We start from the raw sequence: 27,085 nt of genomic DNA, 5'->3' as shown, positions 1-27,085 counted from the left end.
AAGGGGGCAATGCAACTGTTAAGGGGGGCAATTCGAAAATGAACTCATCCAGATTTTAAGGGGACAAAGGACGTTCAAATTTCTAAATATGCTTCATGAAGTCAAAATTTTTCGAAATTCCATTCGACCCCCCCCCAAATAAAATAAAGAAAAATGTAAGTGATGTATACATAAAAAAGTTTTTAAACTGCGGTGCATTTTAAATATTTTATAAAGAATTCTCATTGTAGACATGGACATTTAAATGCTTTTAAAAGTCATCTAAATAACTGACACAGTATGCTTTCCAGACATTTCTTGCACATTTCAGCCAACGAATTTATTTTATTTTTTACTGTAGAAATGGCAACCGGTATATTATTCTTTCCTTGAATGGCAACAGCAGCTGCTTTCAGCTTTGATCTTGTATTTATTTCTTTCAGCCCTTAGTGAAATGAGGAGTACAAGCAAGAAAAAAGTTCGTTGGTATTCGGAGGCATATTTAAAATTTGATTTCATACCCGGTGCATAAACGGTCAACTTCTGCCTTTTATGCCAATAATGCCTGACCAACGAATCAATGAAACTAGGTTGTCTTGAGGCACATTTGAAGGCGAAACTTTTTGCTGATATTAATTCAGATTTTATTTATTTTCACACTTTAAGGAAAAATTTTGAAAAAAGAGTAATATTAAAAGTCTCTATTTACTACTCATAATGCAATTGCTAATCATGCTATTTATTAAATTTCATTACTCATCGTTTAATCTGGGAAAAGCCGTACTACAGTGGAGAATTTAATCAAACCATCAATATCAGCATTTAAAACTGTTCTAGAAAAAGATGACAAAGACGTTAAAGCTTTCCCACTAAATAACAATACTGTTTGCAGAAGAAAGATGAAATGAGTGAGGATATTGAAAACAACTTGTTGAAAAGCTGAAAACAAGAAAATTTTAGATGCAAATGGATGAATCAACTTTGAGAGACAGCGAGGCCGTACTTGTAACTTATGTATGATATGTTCATAAACAGGATTTTGCCGAAGAAATGTTCTTCTGTAAATCATTAGAAAGCATCATTACCTCCAAAGCTATTTATAGTAAGCTAAAAAATTACTTAGATATAAAAAATATACCAATAAAAAATATAATACATCTTATACTGCAAATGGTGCTCCTAATATGATGGTTGAAAAATAAAATAAAGCACGGAATAAAAGAAAGGGTAGCTTAAAATTGCTAAAAGATGAGAATCCAGAAATGCTTCTTGTGCATTGTGTTATTCATAGAAAAAACCTGGTAGCTAAAAACAATTCGCCTGTTCTAAATGAAGTACTAAATTCAGTTATAAAGTGTATCAATGCTATTAAAGCTAGGGCCAAATGTGAACGTATTTTCAAGTTATTTTATGAAGAACAAAATGAAGACTATACGAGACTTGTACTTCACACTCAAGTAAGAAGACTGTCGAAAGGAAACTGCTTGGAAAGATTTATGGAACTATTTGATACTCTTAGTTATTTTTAAAGCAACAAATCTGAAATGAAAAATCCATTAACAGATGATAACAAGGCAAGTGTGAGTTATTTAGCCGATATCTTTGAAAAATTAAATATATTAAATAAACAACTTCAAGGAGCAAATAAAACTTATGTCGATGCAAAAGGAAGATATTGGTTTCATTATCTTTGTTGAATTATGTCAGGCATATACTATTTACCACAAGAATTTTGAAAAGTTTCATTGTCTCCAAAAATGTGACGCGACTACCGCTATACTTGTTATTGACGATCATCTGAAAATTTTATCGGCTGATTTAAAAGATTTTGTAACTTAAAACAAATTGATTTCCCAGCTTGGATGATGCAGCCAATGCTAGTGGATTTGGCTGATATTTCAAATATGCAGTAAAAAGAAGAACTCGCAGAAATGCAAAATGATGAGTCAATTAAAACTTTATTTAATATAAAAGGAGCGATGACATAGCTTTGTGAGGAAACCAGAATCAGATATCCAAACGCAACAAAATTTGCAAAAGAACTATTGTTACGGTTTCCATCTTCATATTTTGCTGAATGCGGATTTAGTGCCATAAATGATTTGCTATTTTAAAAAAAAGAAAAAGAAATCTGTAATGAAACTGGGAGCTTTGAGACTCAAGTTATCTAAATTGGAACCTGACATAAAATTTCTTTGCAGCAAGTCAAGCACAAGGAACTCGCTAAATTTAAATAATAAAAATTACTACAGTAAAATTCCAGAAATCTGCAAAGCTTGGGACCAGAGTTTGTGCAGATTTTAGGATTTTGCAGATTTCAGAACAGAAAAGATAAAGCATAATATTCGGACTAAAAGTGCAAAATGAATAAGGCATATTAGATACATTTAATTAAATTATTATATACATCATTGCAATAATTTATTATATGCATTAAATTATTATTACATATATAAATTGATTATATTATTCATTGTATTATATGTACACAGCATCGAGGTTTGCCAATTTCGCCTCATGCAGAGATTTCCGGTTTCGGATTCCGGTGTTAGAATCACTGTTGCTGTAAAATTTCAACAGCTTTTCTTTATTTTTCCGTATATCATACACAATCATGTCGCAATTCCATACCATTCTGCCATAAATCGAGGAGTAGCACCTGCTTCCATCTTTTGCAGAATTTTCACTTTTTGCATTACCATCAATGCAACATGTTTACGTTTTTCAACGTTGCAAGCAGTAAAATCACGAGTGCGTTTCTTATCTGTCATTGTATTAAAAAAGGCTGAAATTTAAAATATTCTTAATTTATCCATTAAATATCCGGATAAAAAAAAGACAGCACTAAACAATCTCGTGAAATGAAATTACAAAGCTAAAAAAATACAACAACGAGAATCGTGAACTTGAACAAAGAGTTGCGTGAATCATCTGCTTTTTTACCTCGATGCAGATTATAGGGAAAAAACTTATCTTATTTATCTTATCTTAATTTCTTTAACTTTTTTATATCAATAATTTGGTACAGTCAAAAGTCGTTAATCCGGACTCGTCGGGACTTCGGCGATTCTGGATTATCGATTTTTCCGGATTATAGATCATCAGTTTAAATCTGGTAAAATGGCATGCAGAAATTATAAAATTAAAAATATGAAACCGTAATTTACGAAATAAAGAACAATTATGATTTAAAGGGTATCAAAATTTACAAAAAAAAAAAAAAAAAAAAAAGCTTTATTTATTTGTTTACTTTATTAAACATTTCTTTCAATGTAAGTTGTTTAAGTTGCTTCGTTTTTTATGTTATAATACATTCTCTTTAATTCTATAAACAGACATAATTTCTTGTTCAGTTACAAAGTTCCGCTGTTCAAGTGATATAATTGCTGTGTCGAGAATACCGACTAATTTGTCAATCGAAATTTTTTCGTTTTCAATAACCTCTGTCACTTTCTTCACTATCGGAAGCGAATTATAATGACGAGGCATTTGATTTAAATCATATCAAAGACGAGATGAAATACTACATTGAGTAAGCAATTATAAGCCAAATATAATAAAAACATCTGCCCTTAAGATAAGGATAGTGTTGACAGATCAACTTCCAATTCAATGCAAGCCGCTGCAGCGTTAAAGATAAACAAAGTTTAGATAAACAAACGTTAAAGTTTAGATAAACTTTATCCATTTTTTGCAGCAATTCCACTTTTTGTTTAATGGACTCCGAAAGATACTTTCGCTTTGTATATCCTTTACATATTAGTAAATATATATCAGAAATTCTATTTGACATAATCGAAAGTTCAAGCTTACTTTTATAAAATTGCTCTAACAGTCTGCAAAAAATAATAATCCGGATCCAATTCGAAGATTAAGGAACAACGCAATCTGCAACATTAACTGAAATAGATAATTAGATAATTTTAGCTTAGCTTATCCCGTCCATTATACATTAAACGCGTATTCGTAAACGTATTTTGCGCACGCGCACACGCAAATTAGCAGCGGTAAAGGTCTTAAGTGCATGCGTCAATGCGACGCATGCGCAGAAAGTTTGTAGCTTTGAGGTCCGGATTATAGATCATTCCAAATTATGGGTGTCCGAATTGACTTTTGACTGTAATTGCAATGGGTATTATAATTGAATAACTGTAATTAATCTATATATGCAACTGTAACCGTATCCGGCTCTTAGATGTAACTTTAACGATACATGCCTTTCAGTAATTTTGAGAAATAGAATTTACTATAAATTTCTTGGCCATGTGTAAATAATACAAGACCAGAGAGAGAGCATCTCATTTCAATAGTTGTTAACTGACAGCTGAATTTGGAGTACTGAGACACTCATGAGAGCTTTGCTTTTATATGCACTTTGCATTGATTGTGTTTAATGTTGTTAGTAGTTTGAAGTGTAATTACTGATTCTACTCTGTGATAATATGAAGAGCTGTCGATTTTTAGTGGAAATTTGTGACTATTTTTGTGGAAAGTTCCAGAACTATGAAGTGCTTCTTTTGGTAAAATAAATTTCATCAAGTTATTATCAGCTTGATCAAGCTTACTTTTATAAAATTGCTCTAACAGTCTGCAAAAAATAATAAGCCGGATCCAATTCGAAGATTAAGGAACAACGCAATCTGCAACATTAACTGAATTAGATAACTTTAGCTTAGAGTATAACTCCGTTACACATTAAACGCGCATGCACACAAACATATTCGCAGCTGTAAGGGTCTTACGCGCTCTCGTAAACGCCTGAGCGCATGCGTGAACGCGACGCATGCGCAGAAAGTTTGTAGCTTTGAGGTCCGGATTATAGATCATTCCGGATTATGGGTGTCCGAATTAACGACTTTTGACTGTATTTCCGTTTTGACTCAATATTAAGAACGTATTTTTTTCTTTGATATTTTGTCCTCAATGTTGCGGTTTCTGGAACCTATAAACTGAATGTTTATATTCTGAGAGGTAACGCAGATTTCAGGAGTTGGCGGATTTTCGGTATTTGACTGTAATACTTAAAATAATATTTAAAAAAAAAAAAACTTTTACTAAAATGAGTTTGTTCTTGAGTTTCAGTTCTCCATGTTTTGAAAGTTCACTTACCGTGTTTGCTCAGAAAATTTCATAGTCATTTCTTCCTAAAAGCTATCATTCAAGTTTCTTTTTGTGAACATTTCAATTTTTAAATATTAAAAATTATGTATATGCTAGGGAGAACTTAAGAATTTTAGAGAGGATTAGGTGGGGCATAGCACAAAAAAGGTTGGGAAACACTACTTTAACTCCTCAAAATCCTCCATTACCGTCCATTTAAGGTAAATTATGCTGGGACCTGGTTATTAACTTGAACATTATTTAGTTTTATTATTTCTTCCTTTAAATATTCTATTTCAGTACATATATTTTTAATTATAATTATTTGGCTATAAAAAGAGTTACCTATTACTTTTTTAGAGATATTAGAGTTCCAATTAATTAGTTTGATAGTTTCAAACTGAAATATCCTCCTTTTATCATATAATTTAATTTTGTTGTGTTTAATTATGAGCAGATCTAGGTATTCAATATTATCTTGATTCATATTAGTTCTATTAAGTGTTAACTATCTGGGTAAATTTTGAATTGTTCAAAAGCAGAATTTTTTATTTTTGTAGTTAAAATTTCTTAATTAAATTTTTAATTTATATTAGCTTTATATGAATAGGGAATATTTGTTATATATTACACACCTAAAAGCTATAAATGTTACTAAGGATCCAAGAAAATTTATTAACATAATCACTCCATGTATATATCTAAAGTACTGTGCACTGCTCAGCTTTGATTCACCAAGAATTTTCCTTTCCACCAAGAATCCTTTTCTTTTTGCATTTGTGTTAAAACTTGTAACAGCAATCAAATCTCTGTGTTAAACTTGTCCAAATAAACCAAACCTATGTATAATACCTCATTTCAAACAATTTTGCTTCAAATGTATTCTGTAAGTAAAAATAAAGACTTAAAAAACAATGTGCTACTTTGTCCATGCAAAAGGGTATACCTTCAGTACCTTTTTAAACAACACCTATATAATATTAATGGTAATGGGATCTTTAAGATCCTTAACAGAAGTTTAAATATCCATGATAAGTTAAATTATTTTCATATAAAGCAGAGAAGACTTTTTTTTAATGATATACAGTTTCCATATCAAATCATAGGTAGAAACATATAATAGATGTATTCAGATACAAGAGACAGATAAAATAAAAGCTAAATGGTTGCCAAGAACTTCTTTAATTTAAATGCTCCTTGTCTGACTGGCTGAGAAAAGATAGATAAGAGTGAATGCCAACCAAGGAACATTGAAGAGTGACATAACTTGGAAACCCTGATTAAGCCAATGGCAGACTGAAAGAGTGAGAAAAGAACAAGAGGAGAAGAGTGAGAGACAAAGAAGAAAACCCAATAGAGTAGTTAAATACCTAGAAAAGCAGTAGAGCACAGGGACTCAAAAATTAAGTTAAAATCCTTATGCTCCAATTAGTCTAAAAATATTAATTGATGCTGTTATAAAAAGTACATTTAAAATTAATAAATAAGCTTACTACAAATATACTTGTCTAAATTTTAAAAATTACGCATTAATGGATACTATAAAATATGGTTTTAGCATTCATAAATTTATCTTTAAAGTGATGCACAAAGATACATGTGAAAACATTTATTTTTTTAATCATTATTTAAATTTTGTATTTTAATTCTTTTTTGTGCATGTGTTTAACTGAATAACATGGCACTAGAAACACCAAATTCACAATGTAAAGATGAATAGGATATTCATTATAAATATTTATTGCTTTCCATTAAAATTATGATTATATATTATGAAAATAAGCTTTAAATTATGAATTATCAAATGAGAATTTTTTTTTTTTTTTTTTTTTGCCAACTACTTAAAATCTTGCATGGCATGATTAATTTTAAAAAGGTTAATACAGATAAAATAAGATTAATTAGCAGATTTCAGAAAAATATGACATGTAATTATTATAATAATGAATTATCAGAATGGTTTCAGTTTCATATTTTAAAGAAACATCATTATGCTTTGTATTGCTAATATGCAAAAACAGTCCAATACAAAAACCAAGTCCAAAACCTGTAATAAAAATCTGGATTTCCAGGCCACCAACAGCTTTTCTTAAGGAATTTTTAGTATGTTTTACACATGCACATTTGATATTTTTTCATAATAAACCATGACTGAAGAGTGTTGACAAGAAGAAATTTAACAGAAATTCCTTTCAGCAATTGTAAATCGTACTCATAGACAAAAAGATTACATTTAGTTCTGCTTGAACTAAAAATAACTGATTTCTTATTTACATAAGCCCAGGATTGGCACCAGAGCTGGTGCAGCTGTCCCAGGCAGCAGAATTTAGGGAAGGCAAAATTTTCAGAATTTAAAGAAGCACAGAGCAACAAAATTAAGGGATAACAAAATATTTAGAATTTAATGAAGGCACCAGGACACAAAAGTTTTAGAATTTAAGACATGCTGAGATTGCACCAGGCTGCAAAATGGTCCTAGATAAGTATATATGAGAATTTATTTACTCAGGACTCAGATAAGCCTTAAGTTAGTACAGGAGTATAATGAATAACTAATCCAATATAATTCAGGTTTAACTTCATCAGCATGTGATAGAAGCAAGACAAAATTTAGTGGAACAACTTTTGTCTTTAGATACAAATCTCAGAATACATTGCCAGTAGTGTATACAGTACAAAGTCCATAATCCAGACGTCCATTATCCGGAATGATCTATAATCCGGACCTCAAAGCCACAAACATATGCATGCGCATAAAGCCAGTAAAGCGTTTACACATGCGTACTTCCAATAGTGAAGAAAGTGATAGAGAGGTTATTTAAAACGAAAAAATTTCGATTGACAAATTAGTCGGTATTCTCCACACAGTAATTACAGGATTTGAACAGTGGAACTTTGTAACTGAACAAGAAATTATGTCTGTTTATAGAAGAGAGAATTAAAGAGAAAGTATTAGCAGAAAAACTGAAGCAACTTAAAGAACTTATATTGAAAGAAAAGTTTAATAAAGTAAACAAATAAATATTACATCATAATTGCTCTTTATTTCATAAATTACGGTTTCATATTTTTAATTGTATAATTTCTGCATGCCATCTTACCAGATTTAAATTGATGATCTATAATCCGGAAAAAACCCTAATCCGGAAATGCTGCAGTTCCGATGAGTCCGGATTACGGCCTTTGTACTGTAGTACATGTAATCTAAGCTTTATAATAAGAGCCACAAATTTGAAGGTTTTTTCAGATGTTGCAAACAAAAAACAAAATTTTCCAATTAGTGAAAATTGTGAATAAATATGAAGAACTAACTAATATATGAAAATGATATAACAGTAGTTTTTTATTGCAATGACAATACCTCAGTCATCATCAACTATTGAATGGCAAAATCTATAGTATGGTTCTAAATCTAGAAACTATCACTATCTATAATGAAGAGAGGTTGTTCAGAATGAAAACATTTTGAAAGACAATTTAGTGGGAATTCTTGATATGACAATTACAAAAACTTAAAGAATGAAACTTAACTGAACAAAAAATTTTGTCTATCTGTAAAATTATACAGAAAGTATTAGCACAAGAACTGAAGCAACTTTAAACAATTTACATTGAAAGAAATGTTTAATAAAGGAAGCAAACACTTTTTTAAAAATTCCTTTATGGTCATAAATGCTTCATTATTTCATAAACCACCATTTCATACTTTTTGTTTTATAATTTCTACATGTCATCTTATTAGATTTAAACAGTTGATCTAATATCTGGAAAAATCCCACATCTGAAATCAACAAAGTCCTGATGTTCTCAGATCTTGGACTTTGTAAAGTATATAATGTAAATACAGTTTTCAATAATAAAAGCTTAAATAAAAAAATGCAAGCTTAACTGTAATTTTAAAGTCTGGGAGAGGAGAGAAAATACCTGATTTCTTTGTAGTCTAGTATTCAGCTCATTAACTTGAGCATGAAAGCTATTAACTTGCTGCTCTAGTTCAATATTTCTTTGTCTTAGTCCATCAACTTGTTCTTCTAGCTGAGCTCTCTCATTTTCTGCATTTTCTAGTTGTATATTTAACATATCTGCTTGCGCAAGAGGTAATCTGGGATCAACCATTCCACCATCCATGTGGTCCATTACAACCGCAAGAGCAGCATCTAAATGTGGGGAGAGGATTAAATCAATACTAATTGATACACACCAATGTCAACAAACCCTGATAGTCTTTTAAGGGGGGGGGGCAGAATCCAGTAAATTGTAAGATAAAAAATGGACAGGAATATGCATACACAAAATTTTAAGTTGAACACTTTTTTAAAAATTAATAATATTCAAAAATAGAAAAAAATACATGATATTAAATTACTGATAAATCCAGGCTTTCAAACCACTGATTTCATATCCATAGCTTAGAAAAGGAAAAAAGTACCATATCTTCTCACTAATGAATGGAGAGTCATATGGACTGGTGAAGGAGAGTCATATGGACTATGACTAAAAAAAAATTTAAAAGAAGGGTAACAAAAGTGTTTCAGACAATGCTACGGATGATAAAATGTAGATACAAACCAGTTATGATCATTTATTTGATTACAGCAATGTGTACAAGGGCTATATACTTAAGGAGAAGGATAACTAGCGGGAAAGTGGCTCATATTTACATCTAAGCATCCAATCTAAGACCTGACGGTGGGGACTGAATGTAGATCTAATTACCAGCATTCAGTGGTCTTAAGGCAAACATAAAAATACTCAAAGAATTAATATATGGTATGTGAACCATTCATGAAGCAATAATCAATGATTATGACCTTCATTAATGAACTATTACCAATGGAAATACAAAAAGGATAAAGCTCTGAGGTAACAATAAATGCATCTCTAGTTCTTAAAGTGGCCTACAGCTCAATCCACAGAATGCAATTGCAATATATACACTCCACTAAGCAGGTTCTGAAAAATGTTCTAAAATGAGACAAAAAAATCCGATCTTAGGAATAATATTTGTATCATGATCATGTACCCTTGTACACAGCTACCAAAACTGGAATTTCTGCGACAAAAAAGAATGGCAATTCTACTATATTTAATATATTTATTAGGGTACTTTCTGATTATCTGCAGCCTAATTCAAAATGTCAGCAACTCACTGGCAATTAATTTTTAAGCTAATAAGCGAAAGCCAAGAGCACTTTTGAAAATAGCAGCACAATAAGAATTCAATAAAAGAGCAATGAACCAATAAAACTCAAAAAGGCAAAAAACATTGTTTTGAAGAAATCCTTATAAAATTTTTTGTGCTATTGTTCTCTTCGTGTGTTCTATTTTCATTTTTAAAAAGTCAGGGAAATGCACAAATATGACACTGCACATACTGTTGTTCTCCCAAAATATACAGCATTCTGTTGACGCTCAACCAAACAAATCGGAGATTTGTGAAAATTTGGAATCTTACATAAATTTTGATCATTTAAAAAGTACAACTTCATGGAATATGAATTTTTTTTTTATGTACTGTTGGGCAACCCGGCAAACTCCCCAGTCCCATTACGATTCCTTGTAAAAAAACAAATGTACTCAATGCAACAAAAATAAACAGTAATGACCCTCAAATTTGAAGGTAGATATTTGTGCTTGTCTGTTGCTATGTGCACAGCTGGGCTGCCAGATATATACATTTTTGCAAAGGTTGTCTATGTTAGTACAACAGTTTTTTATTATGCTCCCTATTTTAGCAGTATAGTGTGTTGCCTTTTGAATACTTTTCAAAGGATGCAGATAATCAGAAAGAACCTTAATTTGACTCGGACTCAGAATACTTTGTTTCCATTGCAGAAGTAAAAGGTGACAGAAAAACAGTCCTTTCATCCCTAGGTGAAGGTGTACCAGCTTTTAAAAAAAAATCTAAGAACCATCAGAGAAAAACTAAAACTTTGGCTTCAAAATGTTTCAGTATAAGTCAATGAGTTCAGTATAAGTCAGTGTTTAAATGAAAATTTTGGGGAAAATGAATTTATACATAGCAAATTTAATATTTTAATAACCTGTAATAACTGGGACATATTAGCTTGTGAATACAGAAACTCTCAACACTCTAGTATAACAATTCTACATAGGAAAGATATAAAACTAACTGAATGTATGCTTGTATGCATACATATATACATATATATACACATACATATGCAGGGTTAATCTGAACAAGTGGGAAAAACTTTAGGCGTCGATAGGAGGTAGCTATACGAGCAATATTAGTTATAGAATGCATGGTCAGAATACAAGCGATGAGAAGTTAAAGGGTAGTTTTTTACTGTCACATTTAAAGATTTAACATAAGAATGAGAGGAGATACTCCAGAAAACATTTTATTAACAAAACATGCTCATAGAAATTGCTCAAAAGACCTTCTGTCAGCAGTAATGCAGCCTTCACACCTGCAGGATAGGGATTGAAACACATTTACGAAGACAACAGGCATTTCTGAATATCGCCGGCAACAACAGTGATCTTGGCAGCTAGATCCATATTATTGGTTTCAGTGGGGTACTTGTAGATTAGGCTTTTCATACGAGACACGGTGATCATAGTGGCCAAGCTATGAGACTACCTTGACCAATCCATTGCCCTGGAAATTTCGTGCTTCGCATAACCAGCAGTCTACTGTAGAAAATGCCACTGGGTGTGAGCACTGACCTCTTTTATACTATTTATTCACAAAGCCACCTAGCAGCTTGCCATTTGTGTTACAATCATACATTCAAAGATGAATATTGCTTGTATAGCTGCCTTCTATCACCCCTAAAGTTTATGTCAAATATAAATATTATGTCAAATATAAAATATGAAACAAAATTATTAAAATTAATTTAAACCAATCGACAATAGATCTTTAAATTCACAATTTTTAAACACATCCCCTTTTCGAAGACACACTTTGCACCATTCTGCAGCATGTTATATTACTCTTTCCTGCAATTTCTCTGCACTACAAAACACTTTTGTTCAAATGCTGATCGGGATTCACACAAAGACCTTTCAAGCTTATAAATATAAATGCAGTTAGTTAAATTTAGTTACTGCACCTCACTGTTTTGCAGCTTGCTCCGCCAAGAAAAGTCATGTCTCTTTGATAAGCTTCTTTTCCTAATATCTAAAATGTAAACTGCATATACAGAAATTATGTGATGCATTTAGTATCCTTACTGTTGTATCAATTTAAGCAAAAATGTATTTCTGAAGAACTCTTCTTGTTCAAAATGAAGTTTTAACAATCAAGCTAGTTGTGATTTTCTCCCCAATCACATCTACGCAGCAGTTTTCTTAGCCATGACTAAAAAAGTGATTGGTTTCATCTTGTCTAGAATATCTAAAATATCACATATATATATATATACAGAGATGTGCCAACCTGCTAAAATATTTAAAAATTAAATTTTTTTAGCAACAAAAAACCTTTTTAAACAGTAAAAATGAACAAAACTTTTTTTAAATAACAAGTATTTTAAATGCAATCAATACCAAAAATTCACATATTGAAAAAAGTTTAATACTTGGTTTTGTTAGTTCATTATCGCAAAGCACACTAGGGCTATTTCCCTAAAGGAATGCTTTCGTGGAGGACTTTCTAAGGGAAATTGGTTTGTATACATGTTACGCATGGAACGCCCATTTTAATATTTGGAATATTTTATAGAATAATAATAATTTAGTCAATTTCCAACAATAGTAGAAGATTTTGCCTTAAGAAAAAGCCATCACAATTTTGCTCATAGCGATTGCTATGTAGGCCTGTTTTTGCTAACAAAAAGTTTTAACAATGTTTCATCAATCATACTGAATCTAAATTTAGTCCTTGTTTTAATATAAATATTGAAAATAAGACTTTACATTCTAATGGAAAATTATCAAGATGGTCAATATTATTTAAAACCGTTTACTATACTATAAGATTCCATCAGCACTTTTCAGTTTTCCTATTATATTCCAACTTTTATCCAAGTTTCTTAATTGTAAATTGCAAAATTGTAATTTATCTGTTGCAACAGATAAATATCTTCGGAAAGTAAGCAAAGCAAAGCTGGAAATCTATTTAAAAAATATCTTGCATCAGAAAAAAAGTGCAGCTGCTAAAGCAAAAATATCTGCAACTTTATTGTGTAAACTGTTTTGAAATTTACATAATACACTAATCAGATACTCAATAAAAGTAACTTCTAACATACAAATCAATATCCTTCACACATGTAACTTTTAATGCAGCTTTCAAATGTTCCACTGAATGATCTAATATTTTCAAAGCTTCTTTATTATGTAAACTGTTTTATTGTTAATTGGAAATTTACATAATACAGTAATCAGATACTCAACAGAAGTATCTTCTAACACGTAAATCAATATCCTTCACATATGCAACTTTTAATGCAGCTTTCCTAATGTTCCACTGAATGATCTAATATTTTCAAAGCTGCTTTAACCTTCCAAACAGCCTGACCTTGTATATGTATATACATTCAAAAATATTTATGATACCTTCAAGTGCATACATATGCATCTTGAAATGTATCTAGCTAATTAAGATAATATATATATTATTACAAGCAAAGGAGTCAAGGAACAAATTGGAAAAGTCATTTTGGAATTATAATTTAGAAAAGAAGTTTTACACTTGGTCTTTTGGGGAACTCCAGGGCTTCCGGGTCAAACCCCTCGCCATTTGGAGGGTTAAAAGTATACTAGATTGATAACTTTACGTATAAATTAAATTCTCTTTTTTAATAATTTTACTTCAAATCAGTTATTAGTATAAATGAATTTCAATAATTCATTAATACGAACACAAACTATTAAAAATGTCCTTTCAAATTTAATGTAAGCGTTAGAGTGAACCTTTTAAATTGAAAATGCAAACTATTTCACAAATAAAATATTTTAGAAAGAAATATTACAAATAATAATTGAATTTAAGGACGGAAACAAATTTTTTATGTAGATAACATTTATAAAGTAATCACATGATCGACTGAATTTTCTTAGACGAAAATCAGTACTGCCTATTCTTACTCCTGCCCCCAAAATAAACTTTCATAGCACATACCAACAATCACTTTTTCTTAAAAAAAAAAATTGCTTTTATTTGTAACACTTCTTCCTTAAAATAAGCTATGAGATATTTCACATTATCATTTTAAAAGTTCCATTTTATATAAATTATGATTTATTTATTATGTAATACAAGTATTAACAGAAAATTACATCCAAAGTTAATTTTGAGAATACAAACCATGGACATTATCTGGTGTTACACGTCCACCAACTGCTTGATTTGTGCCCAGAGAAACATCTGGTGGATTAAGAGTACGCATTTGCTGAGGCATAGGTCGTGGATCTTCTCGACTAGTGCTAGGTCCTGGCCATGGCAAAACAGGAGCAGCTGGCTGCCAAACTTCTCGCGAAGGTGCATTTGATATCCTGGAGCAAGAAGCTTGTCCATCATCTGCAGGGGTAGCTGGGCTTGTTTGAACAGGTAGTAAATCTGCAGATAAAAAAAGAAATTTTTAAATACTTTCATTTCCTATACCTGCTAGAAATCTTTTAGATTGACTGGTAATATTATGTTTCTAGTTATTCTCTATGAACTAATAAAATGAAATATCCTGCAATTTTGAATATCTTGATATTTCAAAAATTATGTACTTTATTTGCAACACAACAGCCTTCTCAGATTTAATGTTTTCTAGATAAAAAAATTCTAAAGCCAAAAACATCTTCAACTTTTTTTAACATATATTTATTTGAAAAATATATTCTTTATACGTATAACCTCTCTTAGAGCTCAATTTCTGACAGAATAATCATCCCCTCTTCAATATACACAATATATTATTTATATCTGTTCACAAGAATGTGCTAAATACCAAAATGACCATAAATCAAAATCCTTGTACAAGTAGCCCTCCTACAACACGGCATCTTATAACACGATTTTGCTCTTACACGATAAGAAAATTACCCAAGGAATTAAATGAACTCCGCATGAAGTTTTTCCATATTGAGCAATGCACCAACATAGTCCACTTTGAAGACAGTGGCTGAAATATAGGCAGATTTGTAGGGCCCCCCCCCCTAAAAAAAAGGCTCTGACCCACATATCTGTCAAAGAAATTCTGCCCTCCTTCACTGCTTGGGTAACTGCAAATTTATTTAAAGAATGGTTTTTAAATTGTTTCATGCCAGACATTGAACGTTATTTAACGCAGAAACATTTCAGTTTGAAGGCGCTATTGCTATTAGATAATGCTCCATGTCAACCACAAGATTTAAAACATCCTAACATCAAAATACTGTTCCTACCACCTAACACTACTTCGTTACTCCAACCATTAGATCACAGTATTATTTCTACCTTTAAAGCATGTAGAAGCATTAGGATTTTTTGGAAGCAGAAAAGATGAAAAATGAGCAACCCCTTTGTTGGGAATCGAACCACGGACCTCTAGAATATGTGCAAAGCGTGCAGAGCACCACACCACGAAGGCATGCTAAGAAGAATGGGAGAAATACCTTATATACTCCAACTTTTAAAGGGCTACTGGAGTTTGTTATAGGGGACAGTTACATTTAAATAATATAATAGTTTTTTTTATTTAATAAATCTTGATTAAATAATTCTCATGGTATGAGAGTGTTTCAGTTAATTATTCATGCACACACTATTCCAGATTTCAAAGAAAAAAAAAAAAATAGAAAAGGGAAAATATATACAAAACTATAAACTTCAACTAGCAATCCACAAATTCACTAATCCAATGATCTTGTTCCTGAAGTATGCATATTATCAGAATTCTACTGTACCTCATTTTTTCCCAAATGAATTTAATATTCATAATTATAAAACTTGTAATATAATTCTTTTTTTTATTTGGCAACATTTGAACAGAACGTATGTCAGCAAAAGAGAATCTGCTTATAGAAGAAAATATATATACAAAATATCAGAATAATTTTGCAGATGACTCGTACAAATCAAATAAGACTTTGCAGTTCGGACACCTTTTTTTTATTTATGTCATTATAAAGGCCTAAAATGCAGTACTGAAATGTTAAACAACAATTATAATAAAATAAAGTAGTAAATATGTTGCTTCTAATATACTCTAATGAAATAAAAATCTAGAATTTTATTACCTGGAAAAGTTGCCCATGGTGAAGGTGCAGGTTGTGCCTGCATTCGTTCTATTCCACCCTATGGAAAATTTTAACAGAATATAGTCAGAAGATGCATATTATTATATAGTGTATACAGTACAAAATCTTTAATCCGGACTCATTGGGACTTCGGCGATTCCAGATTAGCGGTTTTTCCGGATTATAGATCATCAATTTAAATCTGGTAAGATGGCATGCAGAAATTATAAAATTAAAAATATGAAACCATAATTTATGAAATAAAGATCAATTATGATCTAAAGGGTATCAATATGTACAAAAAAAAAGGCTTAATATTTATTTGCTTACTTTATTAAACATTTCTTTCAATGTAAGTTGTTTAAGTTGCTTTGTTTTATGTGCTAATACTTTCTCTTTAATTCTGGAAACAGACATCATTTCTTGTTCAGTTACAAAGTTCCACTGTTCAATTCCTGTAATTGCTGTGCCGAGAATACCAACTAACTTGTCAATCAAAATTTTTTCATTTTCACTAACCTCTCTGTCACTTTTTTCGTGCCTTTATCCATTTTTTGCAGCAATTCCACCTTTTGTTTGATGGACATCGAAACATAAAAGTTTATAAATAAAATAAAGTCTTTAATCCGAAACATGCTTTCGCTTTGTAGATCCTTTGGCAGCTCCAGAATCGGAAACTCTTTTTGACATAATCGATTCAAGCTTACTTTTTACAAAATTGCTCTAACAGTCTGCAAAAAATAATAAGCCAGATCCAATTAGAAGATTAAGGCTCAACGCAATCTGCAAAATTAACTGAGATAATTAGATAATTTTAGCCTAGCTTATACCGTCCGTTATACATTTAACGTGCATGTGTTAAGATATTAGGCGCATGCATAAACACATAATGCGTTTACACATGTGCCTAGTATCTTGCTATATTATGCACCTAATAGCTACCCGTGCACTAATATCTGCGCATGCGTAAACGCATTATGCGTTTACACAAGCGCAGAAAGTTTGTAGCTTTGAGGTCCGGATTAAAGACTTTATACTGTATTTTTAATATTTACATAAATAAACTATTTAGTTTGAATATTTTCAATAGATAGCACAACTTGCCTATGTTACTAAAAAGTTTTCTTTTTTCTTTTTCTTTTTTTTTTTTTTTCTTTATTGAACTGAAATTTTTCGACCTCATGAAACTTTTATTCTGTTGTATACAAGGCTTTCGAATCAAACGTATCTTACTTGAGCATTTTTCTTAAGTGAACTATGAAAGAATGCGATTAAAATACTTTGTTATTAGAGGATAAACTGAAATCTGATAGATTCAAAGATGCCTTTCAGTTGCCTGGCTTATTCACGCGATTCGCGTATTGAGCTCAGTTCTGATGAAGATTCGAGTTCTGTTTGAAACTGATATGAAATGTCCTCCATTTTCATTCTCTAAGTTTAATTTTACTGGTATTCCCTCTTTACACATGCAAGCTGATGATATTTTGGATGTTTTACAATTTTATGAAACATGCACTGATGCATTTCTCATGGATAAAATTGGTGACACAAATAAGCACGCTAAACAGTATACTGAATTGAGTGTCACAAGTAAATTTTGAAAAGAAACAAATTTGGAAGAGATACATTTATTTTTTTGCTCTAAATATACTTTAAGAAGTTATAAAGAAACCTGGAATTGTTTAATCCTGAAGCAAGAGGCATTCTACTTCTACACCTTTTGTCACTAAAATAATGTCTCATTGTCAATTACTTTTATTGCAGCATTACTAATATTTCTCTGATAATTCAGCATTTGATCCACAAAATCACAAACTGGTAAAAGTATAGCCAGTTACCAAACATTTAAATGAGAAATTTAGAAAAACAACAGTGATGTCAAAGTGAAATGTTACAACAGGATTAGAGCCTTTTGCTATTCAAGGGACAATTAGGATGGAAGCAATTTACTTTCATAAAAAAAGCTAAATTTGGAATGAAATGTTTTATGCTGTGCAAGTTAATACAGTACAAAGTCTTACTTGACGGACTCGTCGGGACGTCTTACTTACGGACTCGTCGGGACTTCGGTGATTCCGGATTAGGGGTTTTTCCCGATTATAGATCATCAATTTAAATCTGGTAAGGTGGCATGCAAAAATTATACAATTAAAAATATGAAACCGTAATTTATGAAATAAAGAGCAATTATGATCTAAAAGGTATCAAATTTTACAAAAAAAAGAGCTTAATATTTATTTGTTTATTAAACATTTCTTTCAACGCACGCATGCGTAAAGTTTGTGGTTTTGAGGTCTGGATTATAGATCATTCCGGATAATGGACGTCCAGATTACAGCCTTTGTACTGTACCCAGTTATATGTGGTTGACTACAAATTGCACAGAAGAAGATACAATTCTGAAGCGTAAATATTCCGACCTTTGAATTTCATCACAAGTTGTCCTCACAATGATGGATGCATTGCTTCATAAATGTTACTGTCTTAGTACAGACAATTATTATTCTTCACCAGAATCAGCAGACAAACTTATAATACTCAAATTCTATCCTCAAATGGAACAAATTCAAGTCTGCTCAGCAACAAATTAAAAGCCCAAACCCATAATGGATTATAATAACAGTAATACAGTAGTAATAAAGTAGATTGTATGGATTAAAATTTCAAAAATCTTGAAACTATTAAAAAAGGGGAAAATATTACAAAGAGTTTTTTACGTATTTTCTATATCACTATATGAAACTGATATGCTATCTACAATAAGAAAGTTGAAAGCAACACAAAAGTAGAGTTCAGACCTGATTTTGTTGACAGCATTATTGAGAAATAGCATTCTGGAATAAATTTCAAATGCAGCCGACCAGGTTCTAAGACTAATTCTCTAAGATTGACAGAAAAATACTTTATGGAAATTATTACCTCCACAGATAAGAAACTTAGACCTGCAAAGCAATGTGCAGTTTGCTCTTTATCATAAAGAAATAAAAAAGGAAAGAGAATCCAAAAGGAACTCATTATTTCTGTCCTGAGTGCGACTTAGGACTTTGCATTAGATCATATTTCAAGTAGTACACACACAAAAATACTTCTGGAAAAAGAAAATCGAACTGAAATTCAATCAAAAAGTGAACATTATAAGCAAGCTTATTTTTTAGAAATATTGTAAATTCGTTTCATTACATTATTTATTTTCATTACATGGAGAGTATAATTGGAAAAAGCAAACATTTAAGGGTAATTGTGTTTTAAAATTGTAAAATAAAAATATGATTTAAAAACTAATTATGAAAGCTACAAAATAAATTATCACATTTTTATATTCTGTAAAGTATGATATTGTGCAAAAAAAAAAAAAAAAAAAAAAAAAAAAAAAAAAAAAAAAAAGCCTTTTTTTTTAGAACCATTTCAGGTGAAAATATTGACCAGTTAAAGGGTTAATGAAGCTTTGATTCAAGTTAATATGCATTATTCAAACTAAACAACACTCTGATATCAAGTGCAAAGTACTCCAATAAATTTGTCAATGATTATTTATTTCTCAAATATTTTGTACTGTTAACGATAATAAATAAAATAATTTTTGTGAGCTATGGAAAATAACCCTGCAGAAACAGAGTGAATGAAACCACTTAACAATGTAATAAAAATAAATTCTGACCTGAATTTAAATATCTGTGAACACGTTTGCTGATCAGGTTTTGTGGCTTTCTTCATTGGTAACGTAAATATGAGCCAGCTTCAGTACTTTCTGATTACATACACCTCCTAAAAAAGTACTCATGAGACAATGGCCCTAGGTTGCTAAAATGCATTTAAGCGGCAGCCCGAGTATGTTCATGCATGCAGCAGATGAGCACCATATTCTGCCATAAGTATTTGTTTTGAGTGCATTTTTCTCCCTCAAAAGGATTACTCTTTATTGTAAGGAATCATAATTATAGTTATGGTTGCCAGAGTAAGGCAAAGCACAAGAGGGCTATCTGCCTAAGAGGAGACATATTTTTATGGAGGACTTTCTAAGAAAAATTTTGATTTTTTTTTTTTTTTTTTTTTTTTTTTAAGTGAAAATAGGTTGATCTGTACATGGATAAAGGGAGTACGCAATGCTAAGTTTGTGTAATTCTGGGATTTTTGAAAGTGAAAATAGGTCGATGTGTACATGGATACCCAAGTTTATGCAATTATTTGTCTTGTTATTTTGGCTTTGTGTAGCGGCGTTTTTGGCCCAAAAATTACCGCTATACAAGCCTAAAAAACAAGTCGGAGAACTGCACAAACTCGTATCCATGTACCATCAAAAATCGCCAAAGGATACCCATAAATATAATTTTACTGAAATCGATATTAAACAAATTTCAAATTCAAATTAGGGCTTCCACGTGCCCATATTCTATGGAAGATTGCATTATTCAAATTTTGATGGCTCTATGTATTGTTGTTTTATCATAATACGAGAAACACACATGCATTCATGCAGATTCTTCGCCATTTAATTTCTTTAAATATAATACAGGGCGATAATATTTGGTGGCAATCATTTGAAAAAGTGCTTCGCCGTTTATAGTTTTCAACACAAAATGCCAAAACGAAATTAACAGTCCTTCAAGGCAAATTGCCCCTTTGGGCTAAATATTACAATTATCATAATTTTTAAGGATTAAAGTACTTGTTTCTTAATGTTATATCTGTATACTGCTCTGATTTTTCTACTACCACTTAAATTGGCCATCCTCATTTAAATAAGCACAAAGAACTAATTGTTTTGGAATTATATCTCCATGCCTATCATTTTATTTAGAGGCATTTAAAGATTAATTTTTTTATGCTTATCACAAATTTCTAATGCTTTTAATATTTAGCTCTATAAGCTAAAAGGCATTATAAAATTTTTTTTAGTCTATTTACAAAGTGGCATTTTTTAGCATACTTAAAAAACAGTGAAATATGCATAGAGTTGCATGTAAATAACAGTCTGATCGGATTGATAAAAATGAGTAGGGTAGGACAAGTTATCAGCAAAGAGGCTTCAAACCATCCTACAATGTGAGTTGCTGGTATCTGCTCTACTTACTTCTCCATTGTTTCAGTACACATGAATTCACTCATACTTTCAATACACACACTTAACTGTCATTTTGCTGATTAGCAGCCTTCTCCTTTTCATTACAAAATTTATCTTTTACCGAATATTTCATTTTATTATTATTTACAAACAGAATAGTACCTATGAGCTATAAGAATAGGCAAACAATTTTTTTTTGTAATTAAAAAAATGGCTGATCTTTACAATATGGTAACTGGTAGTTTGGCGACATTTTAGAAGCGATAAAGGTTACTACCTGGGACTTTGGTAATAATGTGAGCAGTACTCAGTTCCGATTACACATTATTTTGTGTGAGGGAAATGAGAGATCATGTGATATGTCATCTGATATTAATGGACGAATTACGGTTCTTTAATCGGAAAAGGGGGGGAAATCGGAAAAAAATCTGGAAATTTTGTATTTGCCTTTATTCTGTCTTGTGTGAAACAGCGTTCGTTAATTTTTGGATCCCATGGCCCTAACTAAAGTGAATTCGAAATGGGTATTTAGTGGGATTGAAAGGGGTAATAAGTGTTTCTTTAAGGTTGTGTGAGATAGAAGTAAAGATGTTTTATTAAGTTATTTATTTTATCTGGTACCTTGGTGTGAACTATAAGTATGATTTTAAAGATCCTGAAACAGAAATAAGAAAAGTTTATCGGACACGTAATCAAGATTCTGAAGAAGAATAGGTAAGTTAGTATTTTTTAATTATTTGAGGATATTATTTTTATGCATTGTTCTAAATGTAAGGTGGAAGTAAAGTAATTTGCGTAAACGTGCATGGAAATAATTTAAATATTTGACACTAAGTATTTGTAACCATTTGTAATGAAGTAAAGGTATGAATTAGTTAGTGACGTTTGTAATATAATAGATAATGTAGAGGTAAAAGTTTTTGGATATTTTATTTATTTTATACGGGAAAATGTTCATATTTGGAAAGGGTATGTACTTTTTCGCGATCAGGTAATTTCATATATGTTCTTTCTACTGGGTTTAAAGATTCAGAAAATTGTTATGCATTTTCGTGAAATTTTCCTAATTTATGAGAAAAAAGCAGTGTACATGGATACAGTGAAGAGTGTGCGCAATGCCATTTTTGTGCAATTCTGGGATTTTTTTTAAGTAAAAATAAGTCGACGTGTACATGGTTTAGTGATATTTTAATTAAATGATAGTTATTTTGTGAATTTTATGTTTGTAGGAATTTGGTACACGTTTAAGTTGAAGTAAACGTGCATGGAAATAATTTAAATATTTGATACTAAGTATTTGTAATGCTTGCGGTATGAATTCGTTGGTGACGTGTATAATGTAATAGATGATTTAGAGGTAAAAGTTTTTGGATATTTTATTTATTTTATATGTGGAAATGTTCATATTTGGAAAGGGTAAATACTTTTTCGCGATCAGGTAATTTCATATATGTTCTTTTTACCGGGTTTAAAGATTGAGAAAATTGTCATGTATTTTCGTGAAATTTTTCTAATTTATGAGAAAAAAGCAGTGTACATGGATATAGTGAAGAGTGTGCGCAATGCCATTTTTGTGCAATTCTGGGATGTTTTTTTAAGTAAAAATAAGTTGACGTGTACATGGTTTAGTGATATTTTAATTAAATGATAGTTATTTTGTGAATTTTATGTTTGTAGGAATTTGGTATACGTTTAAGTTGAAGTAAACATGCATGGAAATAATCTAAATATTTGAATAATCTAAATATTTGTAATGCTTGCGGTATGAATTCGTTGGTGACGTGTATAATATAATAGATGATTTAGAGGTAAAAGTTTTTGGATATTTTATTTATTTTATATGTGGAAATGTTCATATTTGGAAAGGGTATAAACTTCTTCGCGATCAGGTAATTTCATATATGTTCTTTTTACCGGGTTTAAAGATTCAGAAAATTGTCATGTATTTTCGTGAAAATTTTCTAATTTATGAGAAAAAAGCAGTGTACGTGGATATAGTGAAGAATGTGCGCAATGCCATTTTTGTGTAATTCTGGGATGTTTTTTTAAGTAAAAATAAGTCGGCGTGTACATGGTTTATGTGTATGTGTTATTTTGAAAAACGCGTAAGGAGTATGGTATTGTGCACTTTTTCCCAATTTTGCAGTGAATATTTGTCATGATTAAGCAGTTTTGTTAGATAAAATTTCTAGCGTAAGTGTAATTCGGCTAGTAGATTGTTGGAAGAAGTGTTCAGTAGATAAAAAGAAAAGAAACATGTCTTTACTTCGTGAAGACAAAATGGCGGCAGGAAAAAAAAATAGAGGGTTGCTGTAGGAGAGTTGGTCGGCAAATTTTCGCCAAAAAAACGCCAAGTTACCATAATATAGAGATCAACCAAAAAAATCGGCAATTATTGGCTGACTTTTTTTTTTTGAAAATGCAGACAAACAGAAAATACCTAACTGATTTCTCCCTTTCTTTTGTAACAGCTCTTGATTTTTAATTCATCATTTGTAACAAAATAGTCAAGACCTACCAGCATAAAACATAATTTCCATCAAAATCTCTCTTAACAGAAATTGACTCATACCCAACATACAAGGAGAAAAAATTACATTTTTTGGAGAAAAAATTACATTTCTCTTTCCATCAAAATCTCTCTTAACAGAAATTGACTCATACCCAACATACAAGGAGAAAAAATTACATTTTTTGGCGATGAAACCTCATTTCTGGTTACCATGATAGTTTTTGTTTTAGCTTCAAGATTTTTTTAAAAATGAAAATAGATTCATGTGTACATGAGCAAATTTAAGGCAGTGCGCAATGCCTAGTTCGTGCAATTCTGAGATGTTTTTGGAACTACTCTGATATGCGCCCTCAAGTCACCAAATATTTTTGGCGAGAAACTTCACGCTGCTATATTACTATCTAAATTTTTTGTCTACATTTTGAACTTTTAGCCTAAAATGTCTCCAAAAACGTGGTTTTCGCACATGCAAAAACTACGTTTTGAACACACAATTTAGTTAAAAATCCGAAACAAAAACAAAAAATTTAGATAGCAAAAACGTAAAGTTTCTAACCAAAAATATTTGACAAGAATCCATGTACACAGCGACATGTTTTAATAAAAAAACATCTACGAATTGCACAATGTAGGCAACGAACGAATCTACAAACTACGCACACCTCGCTTTAATAAATTAACATAACAAGAACAAATTTCAAAAAATACCATGTACACAGCATCCTGTTTAAACTTTAAAAAAATTCTACGAATTGCACAATTTAGGCAAGGAAGGAATCTACAATCTACGCACTCCTTTAATAAAATAACATAACAACAATAAATTTCAAATAATACCATGTACACAGCGTTCTGTTTCAACTTTAAAAAACATCTACGAATTGTAGTCTAGACACTAAACAACAAAATAAACTAAAATAAATTTCAAACAATTTAAAAAAACAACAATAACGACAGAAATTCATACTAAAGAACCAATGAACATAGCATTCCACAAAATAAGAACAAGGATAAATAAAATGCACTTACCATGAATTAATGCGTTTTCGAATAGCAGAAATATAAATTTCATACCGCCTTTAACATGCCGCCACATAATCACTATCGTATTTACATGACAGCCAGACACACTATCCAGAAAATTTATACTATGGTTCACAAATAAATAAAATCACAAATCCCTACTTCTATCATGCACTGCCATTAAAAATAATCTCCCAGACCCTCTTTCCACACTTCCAAATACCCACTACCCCTCAACAGGATAGCCACAATCATATTTCCTTTTGCCGAACTTCAATTCAACAACTACCATTTTATCTTTCCCTCCCATCTTCTCAGACACAGAGGCGAACCAACGAGCTCCAGCGAAAGATTTTTCAACGTCAACAGGGTTGCCATAGAACACGCAATCGCGCCAAAAACCAGCGCAGAACACATATCGCCCCATTTGGTGAAATTAGGGCGTATATTAGAGTTGTACCATGTTTTTTTAAGTGAAAATAGATCGAGTGTACATGGACACAGAGTTTGTGCAATTCTTTGACTTCTTATTTTGGTTTTGTGTAGCAGCCATCTTGATGTTGTGCCTTCCTGCCGCTGATTTTGGCATCAAAAAAGAATTGCCAAAAAACAAGGGACACCAAATTGTAAACTTTTACCCTATTTTCCCACTAAGTATAAAACCCATAACAAAAGTATCAATTCTCTCTGGCCACTGGTGGACCTCCATACAATTTTCTTACCTCTCATTTTCAAAGATTACAAGACTATTACAGTGAGAAAATACAATAACATGCAATATCATTATATTGGCTTCATTGTGTGAGAAATAAAATTCACATCCATTCTTACTTCAAATCCTTCGAATTCACCAAAATCATCATCTTCTTCTGGTCCATCACCAGCATCATCATTTTCTTTCGGTACCTGTTGAAAAATACTTTGCTTCAAAATTAATGATACTTTTTATTAATAAATAACGAACACTTATCTTGTCTTTCAGCAACTATGTTATAAAACTGTTAACACTAGATTTTAAAATATGCATTTATTATATTAGTAAGGCTACTGTACAAAACGAAACTGAATAATTTAATGCAGTTTAAAAACTAAATCAGTAGATACATAAAAATTTATTTTTTATCGTTTGCACATAATTTCTCATTAATAAAGCAACTAAAATCTTATAAAGAGCAAGCATTCTCAGTTGCATAAAAACCCTCGAGATAGCAAGAATGAAAAGAATGGTAAATTTCTTCCCTGAGAGTATCCAATTATTTTATTGCAATACTTCTTAATGAACAAGAGGTCTTTGACAACACATAGAAGTTTATAGCACATATCGTAAATAGATTTCTAATGTTATACTAATAAATGATATTGCTACGGAAATAATAAAACAAAGCAATATTTTGCAAGTGCGGTTCTTTCTTTAATATACACGTTTGCTGCTTTCATTACTTCGAAAATTCCCATAAATATAAGGCACAATATTTTCATTTTACATACTTTACAAATAAAAGAAAAATGTATGCTATCACCTGATGGTTCTGACCATTACCACTCATTGTCAGTAACACAAATTTTAAATGAGTTGCAGTCAACGCTTCCGTGAAGTTAAATATTTTATTCCACTAGTTTTACAGACTCCCACACACAAATAAATAGACAGACAGACAAAGAAGACAGATGTCTAGTTTTGCACATTCCACGTCTTTCGACTCACCAGGCGGAAAATCAAGTATTAATTAACGAAAACGAAAAACACAGCTCTTCTACAACTCAAACAGCAACGGACGCGTTATTTACGATTTGGCCAACTTGGCTGCATTACGCATAGCGATACGCGTACTTCAACACGATATGGTACTAAGTCTTCAGAAATTACAGATTTCTTCTTGCTCAGAAATGCCAGTGATCCACTGGATGTTTCTGCGCTGAATGAATTCTCGTCTGACCATATCCGGTAGAGTTCTCTTGGACATCAGCTGTGCGCAATGCCAAGTTTGTGTAATTCTATCACAACAGTCAAAAGAGCCATTATTTCTTACTAGGCCTAAGTTTGCCAAAGCTCTAAACTACATACATTACACACTGCCAACAGTACATAATGAGAGTGACACTGATAGTTTGGTTAAGGACTTTGCGGATTCAATATTACATACCCACAGAAATGCCTGTAACAATATCAAAAATTACAAACCCAAAAGAAGTATGCAACTTAAATATCTAATCAAAAGACGAAA

The 27,085-nt window shown here is 31.2% G+C and overlaps 1 protein-coding gene across 2 annotated transcripts in view; it reads right to left on the bottom strand.

Moving 5' to 3' along the window:
- The window catches only part of LOC118188562 (uncharacterized), a 46,983-nt gene extending 20,446 nt beyond the window's left edge, over window positions 1–26,537 (bottom strand). For both annotated transcript variants that reach the window (XR_015039823.1, XM_035359018.2), the window contains exons 1-5: window positions 26,381–26,537; window positions 25,692–25,766; window positions 16,264–16,321; window positions 14,360–14,611; window positions 9,004–9,236 (exon numbers count right to left, since the gene is read on the bottom strand). Coding sequence is in view for 1 of the 2 variants with exons in the window: in XM_035359018.2 (XP_035214909.1) it covers window positions 9,004–9,236; window positions 14,360–14,611; window positions 16,264–16,321; window positions 25,692–25,766; window positions 26,381–26,407 (645 nt within the window). In the remaining variant the exon portion in view is untranslated. The remainder of the gene's footprint in view (window positions 1–9,003; window positions 9,237–14,359; window positions 14,612–16,263; window positions 16,322–25,691; window positions 25,767–26,380) is intronic.
- Between the last annotated feature and the right edge of the window lie 548 nt (window positions 26,538–27,085).

This window comes from Stegodyphus dumicola, chromosome 2 (genome assembly GCF_044657685.1).
Source record: "Stegodyphus dumicola isolate Sdum_Otavi_A_Nest chromosome 2, ASM4465768v1".
Classification (NCBI taxonomy): Eukaryota; Metazoa; Arthropoda; class Arachnida; order Araneae; family Eresidae; genus Stegodyphus; species Stegodyphus dumicola.
This window is presented reverse-complemented; position numbering and strand designations above follow the sequence as displayed.